Source organism: Brachyhypopomus gauderio, chromosome 7 (genome assembly GCF_052324685.1).
Source record: "Brachyhypopomus gauderio isolate BG-103 chromosome 7, BGAUD_0.2, whole genome shotgun sequence".
Classification (NCBI taxonomy): domain Eukaryota; kingdom Metazoa; phylum Chordata; class Actinopteri; order Gymnotiformes; family Hypopomidae; genus Brachyhypopomus; species Brachyhypopomus gauderio.
The window spans coordinates 14724705-14743610 of record NC_135217.1 but is presented as its reverse complement, the minus strand read 5'-3'; the positions used below and the strand labels follow the sequence as shown (position 1 = coordinate 14743610).

The 18906-nt window shown below is 40.8% G+C and overlaps 1 protein-coding gene across 5 annotated transcripts; it reads right to left on the bottom strand.

The window, feature by feature from the left end:
* Positions 1 to 1231: 1231 nt before the first annotated feature.
* pax8 (paired box 8) lies at positions 1232 to 12726 on the bottom strand. 5 transcript variants are annotated; one of them, XM_077012004.1, is made up of 12 exons: positions 12574 to 12726; positions 11978 to 12134; positions 8255 to 8396; positions 7640 to 7837; positions 7346 to 7422; positions 7116 to 7241; positions 6403 to 6572; positions 5912 to 6032; positions 5121 to 5363; positions 4780 to 4881; positions 3051 to 3137; positions 1233 to 2342 (listed from the first exon to the last, which is right to left on the bottom strand). In XM_077012004.1, the coding sequence occupies exons 2-12, from the start codon at positions 11997 to 11999 to the stop codon at positions 2272 to 2274; spliced, it is 1359 nt and encodes a 452-aa protein (XP_076868119.1). In that variant the 5' UTR covers positions 12000 to 12134; positions 12574 to 12726; the 3' UTR covers positions 1233 to 2271. The 5 variants fall into 5 exon arrangements, with proteins under 5 accessions (XP_076868123.1, XP_076868119.1, XP_076868118.1 ...); XM_077012003.1 differs by having other exon boundaries at positions 1234 to 2342; positions 8255 to 8420; XM_077012008.1 differs by lacking the exon at positions 5121 to 5363 and having other exon boundaries at positions 1232 to 2342; positions 8255 to 8420.
* Between the last annotated feature and the right edge of the window lie 6180 nt (positions 12727 to 18906).

The window sequence follows — 18906 nt, the reverse complement described above, 5'->3', positions numbered from 1 at the left end:
GGGCCACCCACATCAACTTCACAAAGAGAAGTGTGTAACGTTAAGGTTCATGTAGAGTAGAGAAAAGCGGGAAAGGAAGATGGCATAGCATTGGGGTTTTTGAATGACTTAGGATGAGACAGGAGTCATTTAAACTTCAACAATTTAAGATAGATTTAATTAACCGTGCTCTATGTGACAGATGTAAGATTACCTCTGGAGCAGTTTAACTCAATACCAGACCCAAATACACAATGGCAATGTAGAAAGGTTGGGATTACTCCACAGAAAGCTGCCTCGTTAAATCATAAGTTTTTACGTTAAAATTATTGAAAGCTACCACACACAAACGCCACCACCAGCTCTTGGTAAAATGTCAGTGATCAAAGAAATAAATACATGAAAACATTTCAATAATCGGAATTAAAAATAACCGCATCTAAATGAAAAGGGATACGCAAACACTGCATTTTTTATGCACACGCTGTTTTCAGTTCTTTAGTGGCTATGTAAAATGTAACTTATCTGAGTCTTGTGTATGCCTATATCCCTTTTCTCACTTATCTTTTTAAAGACCATAACTGTTTAACAGTATTTATTAGTTCGTCAGATTGTCAGCAGGTTCACCTACCTGATTTTCAGCACATTATTAACCATTTACCGCGATCTATGCGTGGCATTTCGCTTTTTAAAAAGGCTATCTATCATTCCCCGCGTCTCCTGGTGTATCCAGGTGGGCAGTGGCACCGTCGAACCGTGGCATCGTTAAAACGGCATTGTAATGAGGCCACAAAGAGGGAAGAAATAATTGCAAATAAAAGTACGTGATGCAGAAAATAAAAAAGGAAATTAAACAGATGCGCGTGTTTTCAGGATCATTGCTTTGGTCCCTTTCATGCGTTACGTTAAACCGCTGACTTGCGAAACATGTAACATAACTGGATGTGGCTTTACTGGAAATAATAGTAGTAGTAGTAGTAGTAGTAATAATAATAATAATAATAATAATAATAATAATAATAATAATAATAATAATAGTTTGTTGTAACATTGTTACAACTATTGTATAGACTGTGGTAATTGCTTAAAGGAAAATAATAAGTTCAATAATCCAGCAAAACATGAATGTTTATATGCGGATATTAACTAAATATACATTGTAGCCTATAGAATTTCTAGAAAACAATGTTTTACTTATACCTCAAAAATCAAAGAAGAGAAGTCGTTTGTCATGCTTTCTTTATTTAAAAATAATTTTGTAGAAATTGATTAATCATATACTTGACAATAAAAATGAATAGTTTAATCACAGATCTTAGCAGAACCATTTGACAAGATGTAGCACAGGGAAGGGAAAACAAAATAAAACACTGAAAAAGCTTTTTAAATTTCCCTTAAAATGTATTAATTCGTTCCCAAGACGCCCACTTCTGTTTTTATGTAGCACAAAAGGGAATTTTCAATACGGTATTTCCTTTTCTACAATATTTACATGATTCCCCAAACAGCAAAACCAAAGGACTTTTTGTTTTTGATGGATAGTGAGGTCAGTCTGTGCAGTGTAATGCTTCTGATGATCATCACGGGCATTACTGGGGAAGTAGATATGTGCCGGAGTGGCTTATCGGGAGATTCGGGAGGATTCCCGATGGGCCGGCTCGTGTCAATCTCTAATTTGAGCCGATTGGGAGGGAAAAATAATTTTTGGCCGGATTTGGGCATGAAACTCCCGGGCTGAAAAAGTGGCCCACTCCGGCCCTGTGCTCTTACGAAAGTGTAAAGACGTCTGTGTTGCCAAAATCCCAAGATGTCGACAACAATGGCCAGAAGAATTAATGTATGGAAAAAAAACAAGTGATATTTTTTCATAAAATGTAACAAGGTCATGAACTCCGTTCTTGTCACAAAACAATCTGCAGTAAGATGATCGATCTTTGGCAATTGGTCAATGCCTGGAATGCAAACAAAAATAGGTCCATTTGATTTAAAACCTGGGGCAAGGTATTTAAATGGAAGCTGTAAACTTGTGCCTTGTGTATCTTGCATTTGTGGACGCTGTTAACGAAGTGAATAAATAAACAATAGTCATTCAGGCAACAAAAAATATTGTCCATGAATACTTTGCTGGTCTTTTCCATGTCTTTCATATTCCTCGTTTTTACCCTCTTCATATCCTCTGTGTCTGAAGACACAAGAGATACTGAAATTTCCTCTTACAGTTTTTCATATGTCCATATAAATTTTATTCACAGGTAGCTGACCACGCCTCTCGTAATGTCTGCTTGTTTGGCACTAAAGGTGGTCGTAGGCAGCGGTGGAGGGCGGAGCTGTGCGGGAGGTTGAGCTGTAATAATATGGTGAACCTGTAGTGGGAGACAGAGATGTTACAAGACTGAAATCTAACATTAGCAAAAGCAACGGTCGTTTCGGGGAAAACATAATATAATTAGACGTATGGTAGAATTGTATTTAAAAATAATGAAAATAATTTTTAAAATCTCACTGAAGGTTGAATGAGACCAAATTATTATTTCACACCAATGTATTGTTTTAGTCTTATTAGTTTAACCAATTATTGGAAAGCAAGGTTTATGATCACCTCATTCCTCTTTGTAACTGCATGCTTGTGTGTTTGTGTGTGCGTGCGTGTGTGTGTGTGTGTGTGTGTGTGTGTGTGTTGTGCGTAAGTGCATATGTGTGTGTGTGTGTGCGCGCGCGTGTGTGTGTACGTGTGTGTGTGAATGTGTGCGTACGTGCATGTGTGTGTGTGTTTGTGTGTGTGTGCGCATGTGTGTGTGTGCATGTGAGTGTGAGTGTGGTCCATGGGTTGGCATGTGCTGCATGACATACATTTCTCCTTTGGTTTGTGTAAAGGTCATTGATAATTTTCCAAATGACCTCCAAGAACAGCTACGAATTAAGAAAGCAGAAGGTCTGAGTGTAGGAAGGTTAAAATAGAGCAAATGATAGAGACCTCATGCTATCAGTTCAGTTTCTCTACCACAAAACAAAAATCCCAATCCCCTCACCCAAGGGAAGACATCTTCACTTTGATGAAAGTTCTGGCCTACCTAGAATGCTGGAGTTAGTGAATCTCCAGGCATCACTGTAGGATGTGTATGGAGAGTGTGTGTATGTCTGGCCTGAGTACTCTGCACCTGTAAAAGAAGAACACACTCAGCACTCTTAAATGCACATGCACGCAAAATAAATAAAAATAGGTTCACTCAAGAAATATTCCCTTGGTTTACGGGACGAGAAAACGAATAGCTACTTTAGCTCATGTCGGTTTGACTCACGAAGGTCCTGCCTGTATTCGCACCCTAGCTCACCAAATCACACGCCCGACAGTTAAGAGCAGCTTGTAAACCATTAATCCCCCACCAGGTGGAGGACTGAGGGGCTAAAATCCCTCCGCTCACTGGTGCATACACCCAGCCTCCTCCACTGTTCCCTCTCTACCATCACCCCAACCCCCATCCTCCTCTTCTTCCCTCCCTCACCTACTTTAGTCTTTCATACTCTCTCTCTGTCTCTCTCTCTGTCTCCCCCCCCCCTCTCTCTCTCTCTCCCTCTCTCTCTCTCTCTCTCTCTCCCTCTCTCTCTCTTTCTCTCTCTCTCTCTCTCTCTCTCTCACACTATCCCCTTCTTTTTCTTTTTTTAACATTCCAATATCTAATTGGTAATTATGTCAGCAGGATTGAGTCCCCTGTGGCCAGCCTCCCTAGCCCCTCCGTCCCTGCTCGGGGAGTAATTGTGTATGAACGCTTCCTCTCAGCGAGCCCACCAGAAAAATAATAAATCAGACCCTCTCATTTCGCGCTTCGGAGGACAGACTTCAAATAAAAAAAGAGAGAGAGGTGCATCATGCCACACACACTCACACTGGCACCAACTAGTCGGCTCGTAGTCAATGCTCTCTCACTAGTCAGCTTTCCCCTTTCTCTTTTTAGCATACACTTTTATAGACCTCTGTCTTGAAGTCCTTTCTTCATTTTCTCTTTCCCTCACCTTTCGCCCTCTTTCTCTCTGTCTACCACTAGCCTGTGTGGTGTTTGCTCTCATGTTCTGTCTCTCTCTCTCTCTCTCTCTCTCTCTTTCTCTCTCTCTCTCTCTCACACACACACACACACATACTGTACATTTTTCCATCCAACTCCACTCTCTCCCTCCTAAGAACCTTCATGCCACCCCTCACTCTCTCCCTCCTCCCTTTTTGTGGGGCCCCGCAGTTCCCATGGCGATGTGTGGTCGGGTGGGGAGGGAGGGCATCATGGGGAGTGCGGGCAGCAGGGCGGAACCTTTGGTCTGTTCCTTCGTACCCCCTGGGCCGTCCTCTGCCGCGACGCAGTTCACCAAAGCGAACAGGCTACTCATTAACCCACCTCTCCTTCCTGTTAATCTCCAAACCTGCCCTTCCAGCATTCTCATTCTCTGTGTCTCTTTCTCTCTCTATCCATTTCTGTCTCTTTCTCCCCTCCCTTTTCCTTTTCCTTTCCCTCTCTTTCCTTTTTTATCAGACCGTAGCCTTTTCACTGCCACCTAACCAAATTTTTCATCAAAGCATTTCTCACAACATAACATCTCTCATTTTCTCCACTCAGTGTCTTTCAGAGAAAGTAAAGCAGATGTTTTCAAAAGGGATTCAAGTTTTCAAAGGGATTCAAGGTTCATTCTTCAGGAATATGGAAAATGAGAAAGAACAGTATCATGTAAGAATAATTTTGCATAGCAATAAATGTGTCTGGATGGTGTATATATTATCCAGTGGTATGGGGTGAGTGGTCTATGTGGTATCACCTGCTACCATTCCTGTGATGGCAGAGGATGAGTAACTTGTCTGACCAGCCGCAGGAATGTGTGGAGGATACCCAGGGAGAGTGGAGCTCACCATATCTCGCCCTGTGAAACATATGTGCAGAAACAACATGCTCACATTAGTATTTTATGCCCCATCATAATTCCAGGTGAGGTAACTTTAGCACCTCTATCTGGATCTATGCTGAAAATGGTTTAGGTTTAAAAATCAAAAGAAAAGAACACAAACCACCCCAAGGCTGACAGGTCTGAAGTATGAGGCGAGTAGATATTATATTAATCAGAAAAAAAGTGAAGGGTGAAACATGTGATTAATGTTTTACCTGCAATGAGCGACTGGCTGCTGAACTGGCCGTACACTGGTGCATGATGGGGGAATGAGTTGAAGGCATGGGAGAAATGTGTGGAACTGTTGCAACTGTTACCCACGGACACTGGCGATGGAGCAGAAATGGAGCCCATATCCAGGAACGCTGAGTTGGCTATAATGTTGGGGGAGGGGCTTGAACTGAGCCCCTCAGGTGACATTTCCTGTTTCAGGCAGATGGGGAGGGGCTGTAGGGGGTCTGAGGTGGAGCCATGTATTTCATAAACAAGTGGGAAAATGAAATAATGGAATTAATGTAAAAGAAAAATGAAATGAATTGTGGCAACAACGAATATAGTGTCATATTATGCTAAATCATGATTAAAACAAATAAAAATGTGAATAAACAAATTATATAGGTTATTATATAGGAATAAGGTTTGACTGGTACAGTATGTGACAAAAATCTTAATCTTTTGTTATAATATTTATGTAAGGGTAATAGAAATTAACCACATTTTTTGTCATAATGTGTGAGCAAGCATGACAGCATAGAGCCACCCACTCACCCACTTAGCACAGTGACTCTTCACTAAAGCATGTCTATGCTCATTCATGTAAAACGCTACGACCAGTATTGTGTTGAAATGTAATTGGGGTGTTTGCCATGGGTCACCTTCTACTAACATAGCACCATGCTGAAAGAAAAGACTTTCAGAGAGAGAGGAATGGACACAGAAAGATAGACATAGAGGGAAAGAGAAAGAAAGCAAGAAAGAGAGAATGAGAGATCTTGTCCTTCATCACCTGTGACCACTGTGTATCCTTGGTGTGTTGCTAGGTTTCGGCCAATGGTGGCACTTGATGTTGCAAGGCTGCTCTTCCCCTCTTCCAGACTTCCATTGAGGAGTGAGAGGGGATACAGACACTGCGAGACAGGCAGGGAATGAAGGAATACTATTAAAACCCAACAGGGAACGAAGGAATACTATTAAACACCAACAGGGAATGAAGGAATACTATTAAATACTGACAGCTACAAAATACACATTACTGCTCCCTGGTTTGTTTGCACTGGCATTCCTTTTTCTTATTGCTCATTTATGTCTCTATGGTCCTGAACTGCCAAGAAAGTAGTATGTGTTCACAACATGTAATGTACCACTACACGTGGTTAATATATTCCTTCATGAAAATAGAGTAAGTTGTTCTTTTCTTTGTTTTTTGAGTCATCTCAGGAGTGCAGGTTGTGGTTCTGTGAGAAATGTTTGCTTTTCTTCTCCTGTGTCTGTGAGTACCTGCTCACTCTTCCCAGCCGCGACAGGCCCGAACGCATCTCCGCCATAGTGGTGCCGCTCAAATCCACAGTCCAGATGTTGGGAGGAGAAGTGCTCGGGGCGGAGCTGCTTTCTGGCCCCACCCCCACTCCCCTGTGAGTCCACGCTGTGCCGACAGCTTTCTTGGTCACCTGGGAGACATATTAGCCCCATGATGCCAAGAAGTAAACAGGTAAGTCACTTGGAGACACTGTGGTTTGCTCTTAATGTGGTTCTCAGTTCATTAGCTCTTAGCATTGCATTTGTCATTTGACATAAAGTCATTAATACATTTTACATTTACATTTAGGGCATTTATCAGATGCACTTATCTAAAGCAAAGTGCTTTGCCTATTCACAGTATGCATTCTAGATAATGTAGTAGCATAGATAGGTCAGAATACAAGATACCCTTGAGCCAGACTACTACTAAACTACAGGAATCAATGCCATTCTAATAAACATATTTGAATACAGATACTTTATGAAATATATCAGTCATAAAAGGGAAGACAGCATAAGCAGTTGTATTGGTACTGGTATTGGTACAATGTGCCATTTTAGTTCCTTTTTTACATCGACTGTAAATTCATGTTTTCTTTTCATCTAGTCCCTAAAGGTAATGTTTAACTATGATCCAAGTGTGATCGTGTGAGCGTGGAGCATGACCGTTTACGAATGGCCCAAAGACTCACTGTCGTCATGACTCCTCTTGCCGTCCGAGCTTGTCTGAGGTATGCCCAGCAGGCCGCTGATGGAGTAGGTGGAGCCTAGAGAGTCAGACTGAGGCGACTCGGGAGGGGTGACCGCTGAACTGGGGACTAAGAGGAAATGAAGAATAAAAAGGTTCCATGAGTTCCATGAGTTGGGAATGGGGCAGAAAAATATGAATTTTTAGAACAAATTGGGGCTCAGTAGCACGCACTTAGCGTTTGACCTGGACTGAGGCTCTTATTTTCCAAGGGCACATTAAATGGCTGCTGCACCTTTGTCCGGATGATCCTGAAAAGCAGTTTCACAGCCCTTAAGTCTGTGATCATCATGGAGCATCTGAGGCCAAGTTACACCAGGAAGTTAAAAGCATGATACCCACATTTGAGGACATGTATTCATAACCTAGTGGCAGTGGGTTTAGCTTTGGATCTTGTGAGCTGTGGATGTGCTGAGGGCTTGCTGGGGACAAACTCCAGCAAATATGGCACTTGCTGGTAGGTTTTACCTGTTGATGGAGCTGACACTGGGCACCGTGTCGCTGTCACACACACCCTCCGCCAGCAGCCTGTCTCGGATCTCCCATGCAAACATGGTGGGGTTTTGCCGCTTGTACTCGGCTATCTTCTCAACCACTTTCGGAGTTGCCACCTTTGGCTTTGATCCCCCTATCACTCCAGGCTTTATGCTGCCTGTCTCATAGTACCTGGGGGTGGAGGCACAGAGACGGACAGGGCATGGACAGATAAGGGATTCATGATGGACTCATGAAAGACTCCATGCCATTGCAGCATGCCGATGTCAGCATGGAGACTAAACAGTCAGCACACCTCCCTAGAACATCCATAATGTTCTAAAAATTGTTATAAATAGTCATAACTTTCTATAGGTAATTTTTTTATTGCAGGTACATAGTGTGACACATAGTACCCACTGATGACACTTACAAACCTATCACCCATTTATTTCATCACGACCGTGGACTTGTATTCGGAACACCTAACAGTTGGGCTGAAGGAATTGATATCTTCTTCACACTAAACGGATAATGCTGCATGCTGCCTTCTACCCTGCTTCCGAAAGCCACTCTAATCCGAATATCTGCCTGCCCCGGGCCTCTCACCTGCCCAGAATCTTGCTGACGCAGCCGTGACTGACCCGAAGCTGGCGGGAGATGTCGCAGGGGCGCACGCCCTGGTGAGCCATGTCCACAATGCGCTGCCGGATGACCTCCGGAAGTGGGCGTCCGTTCACAAACATGCCGCCTAGTTGATTAAGACCCCCATGCCCTGGGGGAAGAGAGGGGATGAACACACATAAATGTCATGCCCCGGGCATGGCCACACTCAGCTCAGCACGTTTACTTCTGCATTAAAAACCTGATGGAGTAAGCGCAGACATGATCATTTTGTCAACAGGACTGCAACCAAGTGGTGAAATATTGAGTAATCAGCAGTTGGCACTCAGACATTTGTGCTGTTAACCTTAACCTCTCAGTTAAAAAAGAGGTAACAACAATTCCAACAACAGTTCCCCAGAAGCAAATTAAAAAGATGGCTTCTGTTTAACCAAATTAGATAAAGCTTGTGAATCTGTATATATTAACTTACTTCAAACCAGGAAAATTTCCTACTTACTAATGTTCATATCTAAATATATGCAAAATGTCCTGAACATTTATTACTTGATAGTTCATACTTCATAAAATCTTCTACCTAAATTTGGGTGAATTTACTACATCATAAAAATAGGATAAGCGAGTGTGTAGGGAAGAGGTCTTGTATATTACCTCAAGACAGAAAATGTGATAACCTACAAACAGGTGTCCACACCAAAACCATGAAAACAGTACACAACAGTACACAATACACATGGAGTCAGTTCAGGTAAATTATTACAGCAGATTATCTACAATGAAAACTGGCCAGAAATGTCAGATGTAACTTGCATGTGGGCTAGGTCTATAGTGTACATTATAGGGACTGTTTCTGACCCCAGATCTGTATTTCAGTGGGGTCAGAGAGGGCTGAGAGACATAAGAAAAAGTTTCTCTTTCTTTAATGCAGGATATGTGAAATGCATAATGCAGAATAAACCATTTTGATCATAACATCTATCTGCACAAATTATTTGACTCAGATGTTTCACTGTTGTCCTTTAGGTCTCTATATTGAAGTGAAAATATTTAAATCATTATGGTAACTCACGACTCTTCTCACGCACGCACGCGCACACACACACACACACACACACACACACACACACACACACACACACACACACACACACACACACACACACATATATATAATATACGTTCTTAAGTGTTATAATGTTAAAAAAGCCAACGTCTTTATGATTTTCTTTAAAGTGGTTGAATCACAATCAGCTAAAAGGGCATCGATGATAAATGTCTGTATATGTAATGACAGTCGGCAGTTCAGTAAATAAAATAAAGCATAATTCATGTAAGTTTTTGTAAATATTTTGAAATTGTCATTATTCAAAATTGTGCTTTCACTGGTTTTTAAAAAATCAGCGTGTTTAAAGAAAGAAAAGAATACAATTATATCCTCGTTTTATTTTTATAATTTCACAATTAGTGCGATGTTTGGCCCTTCACAGAAACCAATGACTGGTTGGCCTTTTTACTCTTCTGTCATCGGTCTGCATCAATAACTCTCTTAGAATCCCCTCGCTTTTAATTTAACCCATTCAGTTCCTTGTTTCCCTTCGCTCTCCTTTTACTCCTTTCCTAGCTTTCATTTCCACATCAAACGGCGCCATTAACGTTGCTAGCGAAGTGTGTAAAACTCTCCTCGCCAAGCTTCAGCAACCGGCAGGATATTAAAGCGGAGCCACCCCAAGGGAATAAGCACATCACGCTACACACGCGCGCGTACACACACGCACGCACACTCACGCACACACACACACACACACACACACACACACACACGCACACACGCACGCACGGACGCACACATACGCACACACACACACACGCACGCACACACACACACACACACACACACACACGCGCGCGCGCGCGCGCACGCACACGTATTTGGCTATAGCCCACTGAAGAACTCTTTTCGCCTCCAACGTGGTCTAAAAGTTATCTGCATGTATTTCTGCTCATTTGTTATTAAAATATAGGCTATGTTGCGATTTATTCAGATGTTAGATGTTAACCTTGGCCTTAAGTTTTATTGTCCAAAGAACTCAAATAACTCACTAGTTGAAAATAAAAAGAATGGAATTCCAGCAGCGCTAGGTGAATACTTATTTGTTAGGTGTGTTTTTTCGATATTTTTACAAATTTTCTTTTCCATAAAGATTTTCAACAAGACTTTCAATAACACTGCCTATGGTATGTGGTCTATGTTTATGTATTTGATATAAAACTAAATATACATTTTTTATTGGGAATGAACAAGCGTTTACACGAATAATTTTTTGATAAGGTTATGTGCAAGCGACTTGGGATAATATTGCCCCAGCTGACAAAAGATACGGATGTAAAGGGTTACATTATGTTTGGAGAAGTGTACATTATGTTTGGAGCGAGAATCAAGACATTTCTAACGGACGAGGGCGATAACCTATGTCCCCGAAACCTAAGGCAGTAGATCCGTCTACATCAAATATTTTCCAGTACGCCAATAGACACCAAATTATGCAGGAACTAACAATTCGCGATGCTATTAGTGGCACAAACATTGTTTACCATCAGGCGACGTGAACTAATTTTAAACTAATTTTCTATAGTTTGGGTATAGGCCTAAATTATAAATGAAAGTACATTTATTCAAACAGTTAAACAATGACCTCGTTCTCAGTGGAAAAAATCCAAGCAAGATCTGTTTTCCCTTTTCAAACAAACGCAAACACTCGCTAGGGTGCCTTCTCAGTTTCTCACAGGTCCATCATTGATGCAACTGAAGTGACAATGGGTTGCCCCAATTCGAGATCAGACAGCAAATCAGTGCACGATTAACTATTTCAGTCTGTCCAAAGGAATAATACAGACCTTAAAATCTCCCGGTTTTACAGTGTAAGGTCTATTGCGTGATTGTGTCGAACCACAGGTATCATATTTCATAGCCTAATGTTAATTTTAAATATCTTAATTGTGTCTCTAAAGGGTACAATATAACAAACTTTAGATTTAAAACAGGCTTTAGCCTAGTAAACACAAGCCAGTTCCGATCGAATTGATTACATTTGCGAAGACTATTAATAATCACAAGTATAAAGTTTAATATGTTATGTTATTTAAAATGCTTATTACACCATTATACCGTTTTCCATTGTTTTCAGCATGGCTATTCATTCAAGGTTATTACAATAGTAAATTCAGATATTTTAAGAAAAAGACAACCTGGTTTATTGCTGTTTCCTGTGTAAAAAATAATTTAGATGTATGTCATATCAGTACGCTGTGTCAAGATATAATCTAAACGTATCGAAATACCCCAAAACTACAGATATACCCTAAACGTATCGAAATACCTGACAAAACTACAGAAGAACATTCCGAGTGAAACGACTCCCTCACATCCGTCACAGAATTTCTTTTCAAAAGCGAGTAGAGAATTTAACAGAGCTTCGAAATACACGACTATTTCTGTTAAATCATTCCGCAGGAGTTTAGTAAATAAGTAGGCCGATATTAGGATATATATATATATATATATATATATATATATATATATATATATATATATATATATATATATATATATATATATATATATATATATATATATATATATATATATAAACATTTTTGTGGCTAGTTACGCTAGCTAATATGACTAGATGACTAGTTTGTAGTGTTTACCTCGCCCGGTTGTGGTGGACATTGCTCAGGGGTCACTTGGTCGCTTGTAGTCCTGTGTAATGTCGAAGCGTCCTCACTGTCACTTTAATTTGATGTGTTTAGTCCATATGGGGCCTCGGCTCGAGTGTAAATGTTCTTGCGTGGACACTTAAATGCTCTGCAAAAGGACATATTATAGTGGTCACCAACGGCTTCCTAGTTAAAAGAGCTATTATCAGTGTTTCCTTTTTATGCAATGCCGCATTTTATACCTATTTAATCTAAGACTGTGTTTTCCATCAATGTTTAGACCAGCCGTTCACCTCGTCCAGTTTTTGTAGTTTGAAGTGAACAGTTTGTATCTTATCGTTAATAGTCTGTGATTCCTCGCGTGCGATCTCTCTTCAAGTGTTCCCCACTGAAGTTTTAGTTAGTTTAACATTAGTGAAATTTGTAGTTGTAATTGGGAACGTTATAGAAAGGCCTATACGAGAACTGAAACGAACATACGGTATAACGATGGCATGTTTATAGACCCCAAAAGTGCTGCAGCGTAGCCTTTATTATTTCTAAATAACCTTGCCCTCAATAAAAAAACTCTATGCTGTATCAGTTACCTTTTAGTGAGATGTCCGTCGAATATTATCCAAAGACGTAAATGCAGAATACAGTGGAGAAAATGTGTCTTCTTATGATGTCCTCAACTCGGACAGAAGGATTGGAGCTTCATAATACAGTCTCTACACTACAATGGAGAATAGATGTGCAAGAACAGCTGACAGGCTTGTGTGTGGTTATATCCCGCCGCCTCTCCCACGGCGGGGCCGTGAAAACGACACACTTCTGTCATTGGATGAAGGATGAGGGGGCGGTTCGTGGAGTGTGACGTTGTCTGGAGAGGGCGTTACCCGCACCAAGCTGTATGGATGGATGACTGACTTAGTGTTTTGAACAACTCACACAGCACAACAGAACACACAGTGACCGAGCGATACGTCAACGTTTACGGAAATATTTGTCAACGATCCGGGCTGTTTGCGTTCAACCTCGGCGACAGCCTCTCTTTGATTAGATTTCGTATGAGATGTGACACGACTCCCGGGGCTATGTGAGTGCTGGCTCATTTAGGCATACAGTGCTCATTTTTACAGACAATTTGGTCCTTGATTTGCAGTGATTTGTCATTACTGCGAATATAGTCCAATTATCTCTTAGCAAAACTACCTACTTCTGTTTTTGTGAACTTTTAGTGGAATGCTTTTTGGAACTTGAACTAAAATAATTGTCAAGATGCTGGGCAAATAGAACTTGAGCTAGAAAACTAGAATTTTATAAATTTTTGCAGACGTTTTTTTACCTATTGTGTGAGGAGGCCTATAAATTAGGCAATTTTATCTTTAGCAAGAAAACATCAATAAATGTATAACAACAACAACAACAATAATAATAATAATAATGTAATTAAGTTCTTATTTGTAGCAGGCAATCTGTGCGGATGCACCATTACGGCGACATGGGAAGGCATTTGGAGTTTTATTTAGCGACAGTCTTAATATCTAAAGAAGAAAGAAACCAGCTCTCTTCAACAATAATCGGCACACCGATCCATGTCAGCCGTACCATGCGCTTCAGAGATAAGATCTAGGCAGCGGTTGTTTGGACCCCTGCGAGTATTGACACGGTTTATGCTGTTCTCACAGCTCTCTAAAATAAACAGAGCACCTTAAACTGCTCACATCCCCGACACCAGGCCGCCGCCTCTGCCTTAGAGATCTGTGCGCGTTTATTGCCATATGGCGCGTGCCATCAGTCTTTATAAAGTGTCTGAAACGACCAATAAAATTTGTCAAACGTTTTAGGGAAGGCGTGGGATATATTTTAATAGTTAATCATCGTGATGGAAATTACTAAAATTATGAGAACATTATACAAGAGTTTTGATAACTCTTTGAGAACCTTTGGCTGCTGGTTTACGAAGAAGATTGATAGCTTAACATAAAAGGACCGCTTACCTTGTAGCGCACCGAGTGCCAAAACAACACTGCTTTGCCCGCAAACTTCTTATCTCCCAAGCCCACTCATTCTTATTCAAGTCCAGACCCACTGTGCAGGATAAATGCCATTACATAGGGTGCCGCTGCGGAACAAAAGTGAGCGTGTTTTGAAATAAATACAACTGGCTAGGAGGGATTAAAGCAAATCATAACAAAATAGAGGCAGAAAATTCCTCTCTTAAGTGTGGAGAGTGAACGAAAGGACAGTGCCCCGGGAGGGGCTGAGGGCGAAGGGTATAAAAAGAAACAGAGGTTACCGAGAGTTTAACATTGAATTTAACTCGATGACGATTTTCTACCTTTTGGTAATAAACATGTCAAAAAGAAATTAATTGCTGATTATACAGTAGATAAACTGGTTTATTATTTCCGTTTTCCACCTGTGACTGGCATGAGGTGAATGGCGCCCACCGTGGACCCTTCAGATGTTCCTAGTTCGTAATTAGAACCACATTTTATCTCCATCGAATGTCGTTCTGTCACTACCATACAAAGTACAATATATTGGCTGTAAGTAAGAGGAGATTAACCGGCCTAAGTAAAAGTTTAACTGGCCTAAGTACTGGGTTGTAGAAAGTGACTGCAAGATTCCTTCTTTCAGTAAAAAGCAGACGCGGCATGACTTGCAAAGGACTAACACCTACGTTAGTGTTTAAAAGACCTTGCTTTGTTCTTACAGAACTGCAAGTATTTACAAAAAATCACAAAATATTATTGACATATATAGAGAGAGAGATGGACAATATAATTGACTGTATCTGACGTATCTCTCTATTTTGTTTATAAACTTGAATGTGTTAACCTATATTAACATGCTCTTAAACTGTCAATTATAAATTAATTCTGAAATGTAACACTATACAACAATAATACGTAACATACGTAACAAGATGAATACATCTTGCCGATATTTAAAACAAAATCTTTCGGGGAAAAGGTCCATTAATATCCAGAGTTAAAACCGTCATGCTAGCAGTGTCAGTTTTTTTTCAGTTAGCGGCTTTGCCTGCAAAAATTGCTTATTGGATTGATCAGTTATGAATACTTCTTTTAGTTTACTGTAAATTCCGTTTTATTTTTCTGCGGAACAACTCAAAACCTTTTGCATACGGCCGTCTAAATGAGCTACATTCAGTCAGACTGCTAGATTTGAAGATATTAACAAGATATAACTTTTATTTACCTCAGACCAGAATATGCGCTGAGTTGAAAGGATAAAATTATCCCCTTTTGAATTTCAATATAAAATATGAGGAACTGTTAATAATTTGATATTGGAAAAATAGGCTACCTTTAATTTTTAATTTTTTTTCTTTATGAGAGGGTAGCTGATATTTCACATGAAAATAATATTTAATAAATAAATAATATAGAAGTCACAAAGAATAATACAACTGTTCTCATAAAAGAAAACATTAAGACACATTCATATAAAAATAAGAAAAGGTCATTCGAACAGTTGTTTAATTAACTAAGAACGACGCCGGGCCTTTTTTAACCTGTCCTAAGCTAGCTTGTAAACTTTCAAACTTCTAATCTGATGCTACAAGAGTGTTTGGCACGATTCAGCACACATACTGGACTATTCAATTAGTGGTCTAACCGAGGGTTAAAGACAATTTCCTGTCTCAAAGTTCAATCTTCAGTCGATCGAGATCAACATTTAGGGTGTGTCCTGCGGAAAGGTGCACCGGGCGCCTCACCTGCGGCCAGTCAACGTCTCCGACTTTTGGACTCGACTCGGCCTCCAGGGGCCTCATATGGAAATTAGAGGGCAAAGGGTCATGTTGTTGCATCTTTCAAGTCCAAAACGAGTCCACAAAGCTCCTATTGTCAGGTGCATTTAGTGGGAAAACAGAGAACATGAAAGGGTTTAGACACTTCACCAGTAGTTTACAACAAACTGATAGGCTACTTCGTAATGCACCCTACAGATTTTATTTTAAATCTTCTTTTTAAAAAATATTTATTTATTTATTTATTTTACATTTTTTAAAACTTTAATCTCAAATTCTCTTCAATCTAGGCCTTTGTTTAAAACATTTAAATGTTCGGTCAGTTGACACTGAGGCAAAATAAGTAAACATAGGCTCACCTAGAGTTTAGCTTAAGTATTCTTTAGCTAGCCTATATGAAAAGTTTGTAAACTACGAAATTGCTACCTATATCTATAAAAGCACCAAACAAATTGAATTCATGAACAGAGATTGGGAAATATTTCATTTTGATAAGAAATTGGAGAATTGTAAAGTAATCTGTGAGCTTCAAAAATCAAATATACAAAGAAATATTGAATTTAACAGAACTTGGCTAATATTGGTATTTCCCACTAATTATATAAGCATTCTAATTCTGCGTTTACTTTATAATTTAGTTTTTGTATATAATCAAACCGATATGCCCAACTTCAATATAATTTTGAAAAAAAAAAACATTTTAAATGAACTTGGAAAGGTTGGGAAAAACAACGTTGTGCCCGGCGAAGCTCGGCGTGAGAAACTGGTCGCGCGCTGTTTGGTTTGCTGCCGTACGCTATCCACCCTTTTCCCTGCATGATGCATTACCTCCACTTGTGCCGCGCGACTCAGCATGTCAGCCGGCGCACTGCGCGAGATGAATGAGCCTCGCGTTTAACCCCACTTAATAGCAAGTTTTATAAATCTACCCACACGCATGTCTCGTTGTGGTCAACGAGTCGAGATGAGCCAGATAATTAGATCATAATAGCCGACGAAACGTCTCAGTATTGATGATTCCATTAGCTTTTCGCAAACGTTCTTTGGTTTTGCAAAAATAACCGCATCCACTGTCAACTTTATATGACTATCGCTTCCTTAAATGTCAACTATTATTTAAAGTTCACGCTTGTTCCCCAAATTATTAAATTATATAAAACAGATTTCCATTATATTTTTATTTCTGTTGTATGGTTTCTGCCATTTGTCAGTTGCAATTACCATAATAAGATTAATTTTGTTAAATATACATAGATATATAGGAATTCCCATGTGCTTTCCAGTTTGTATGGATCACTTTCATGTCCTCTTTCCCCACATAGTAAATCCTCCCTTGATTTCAGCTTTTTGGCTTTTCCTGTTCCTCGCCTTTTTTCTCCTTTCACTAACCCCTTCTTTAACCATCTGCTCCAGGCTCGCTTCTGTTTGGTGCCCATCTTTCTCTCCTCATCTTCCTGTGTTTTGTGCACAGTTTGCCCCCCACCCCATCTTTCTTTGGGCCGGTCCATCCCTCCACATTGTTCCTGCTCTGCCTCCCATTTCCGCTCTGGGCTTTGCCCTCTGACCCCGAACCCTGTTCCAGTCTACCCCCTGCTCCCACAAATCTGCTTGGTCTCTGCAATGGGCTGCTCCCCCCACCCTCCCCCAAGGTTTGGGGGTGTTAAAGCTGTTTCCCTCCACAAGACCCCTGCATGATGGCTATTGTAAGGCCAACAATGGTCCACAGGCATTAACAGCCATTAGCTAGAGAGAGTGGTGCACCCCTCACAGAGCGCTACCTGCTCCGATGGTGGAGGCTGTCGGTGATCCTTGGGACTTGACCTGCTCATATATGCCAGTCGGCTCTGCTCACAGGTCAGAGTCAGAGACATGCTGATGGGCTAGCATGGTGGGTTCCTCTGGGTCTCTGCTCTCTGCTTACCACAGTGGGGACTGTCTTAATAGAAATAGTAAGGCTGTCATTTAGAGCTTACTACAATGCAAGAAAATGCATGCAGAGTGTGTGTAACTTAGTGGGTGTAGGATGTAATGCAGCATCAACCACTTTATTCAGATTTGGCTGTCTCAGATTTCTTCAGCACTCATGGTGTAGAATTCAAAGCCCCTACACCATCAAATGAGTGAGAGTAGCTCTTCGGAAGAGATGGTTTTGGGCCAGTTCTGGGTGGCAGGTTGCTTAAGTTCCAGAGGCTTTCCTTTGATTGACAGCCCCCCTGCCTGGAGAGATCTCAGCTGGGGTGTGTCAACCCGGTTGTCATGGTAACTGACGTCACAGTGACTGAGTCAGTTGTTTGGGATACAGTAGAGAGGGATGGAGCTTTTCTGGTGCTTGTGCATGTGCATGTGGCATGGTTTGGTTACTTTTTTCTTAGTGCTGGTTCTTAAAGCTACGAAAACAGATATACTCATGCCAATGGTAAAAGAGCACAATTTTTTAATGTACTCTGAACAGCATGAAGGATTTTTAGACTGTTTTAGGTGAATACTCCTCTGTTATCTCAGTGTTTAAGCTTTTCTTAAATCCAGATCCCACAAATTTAAGTAAGTAACCATTTAACTATCAGTAAGTCATCATTCCATTTACCTCACATAAAGTGCCCCTGAGCCCCTGGATGTCTGCTGTACAGTGTGCACTGTTACTATGGAGATGATTGTTCTTCTTTTCTGATGTGTGTAACTTGTCACCTCTTCTGTCAGCTGTGTAGTGCCATCATGCTCCAAACATGATTATAATCACTGCGCTGTCAGCTCCTGCTATACAGACGACACATATCTGACACAGCTGTAGATTCTCGCCACCTGGTTAACTCCTTATGTGGTCCTCTGTTATGCCTATTGCTTGCTGGCCTGAAGCTCCTCCATGACACTCTAAAGAGAACCACATGGCTCACGGCCGCTCTCCCTACGCGTGGTCATTTCGTCACCTTCCCTGCACGTTCTAAGACCACGATGAGCTTGTTCAATAGTAGAAGAGCTGAGTCAGGTACAACGGGTGCAGCCGAGATACACCAACACGGAGATACACCTGTACGGAGCTCCAGGACACACTGACCAATCAGCCTCCTCAGCTCGCCAGCTGCCAGATTCCTGATGTTTGAGCCTACGCAGTTCTGGGCATTTTCATGATTTCAAGCAAATGACAGTTTTTGTGATCTAATTA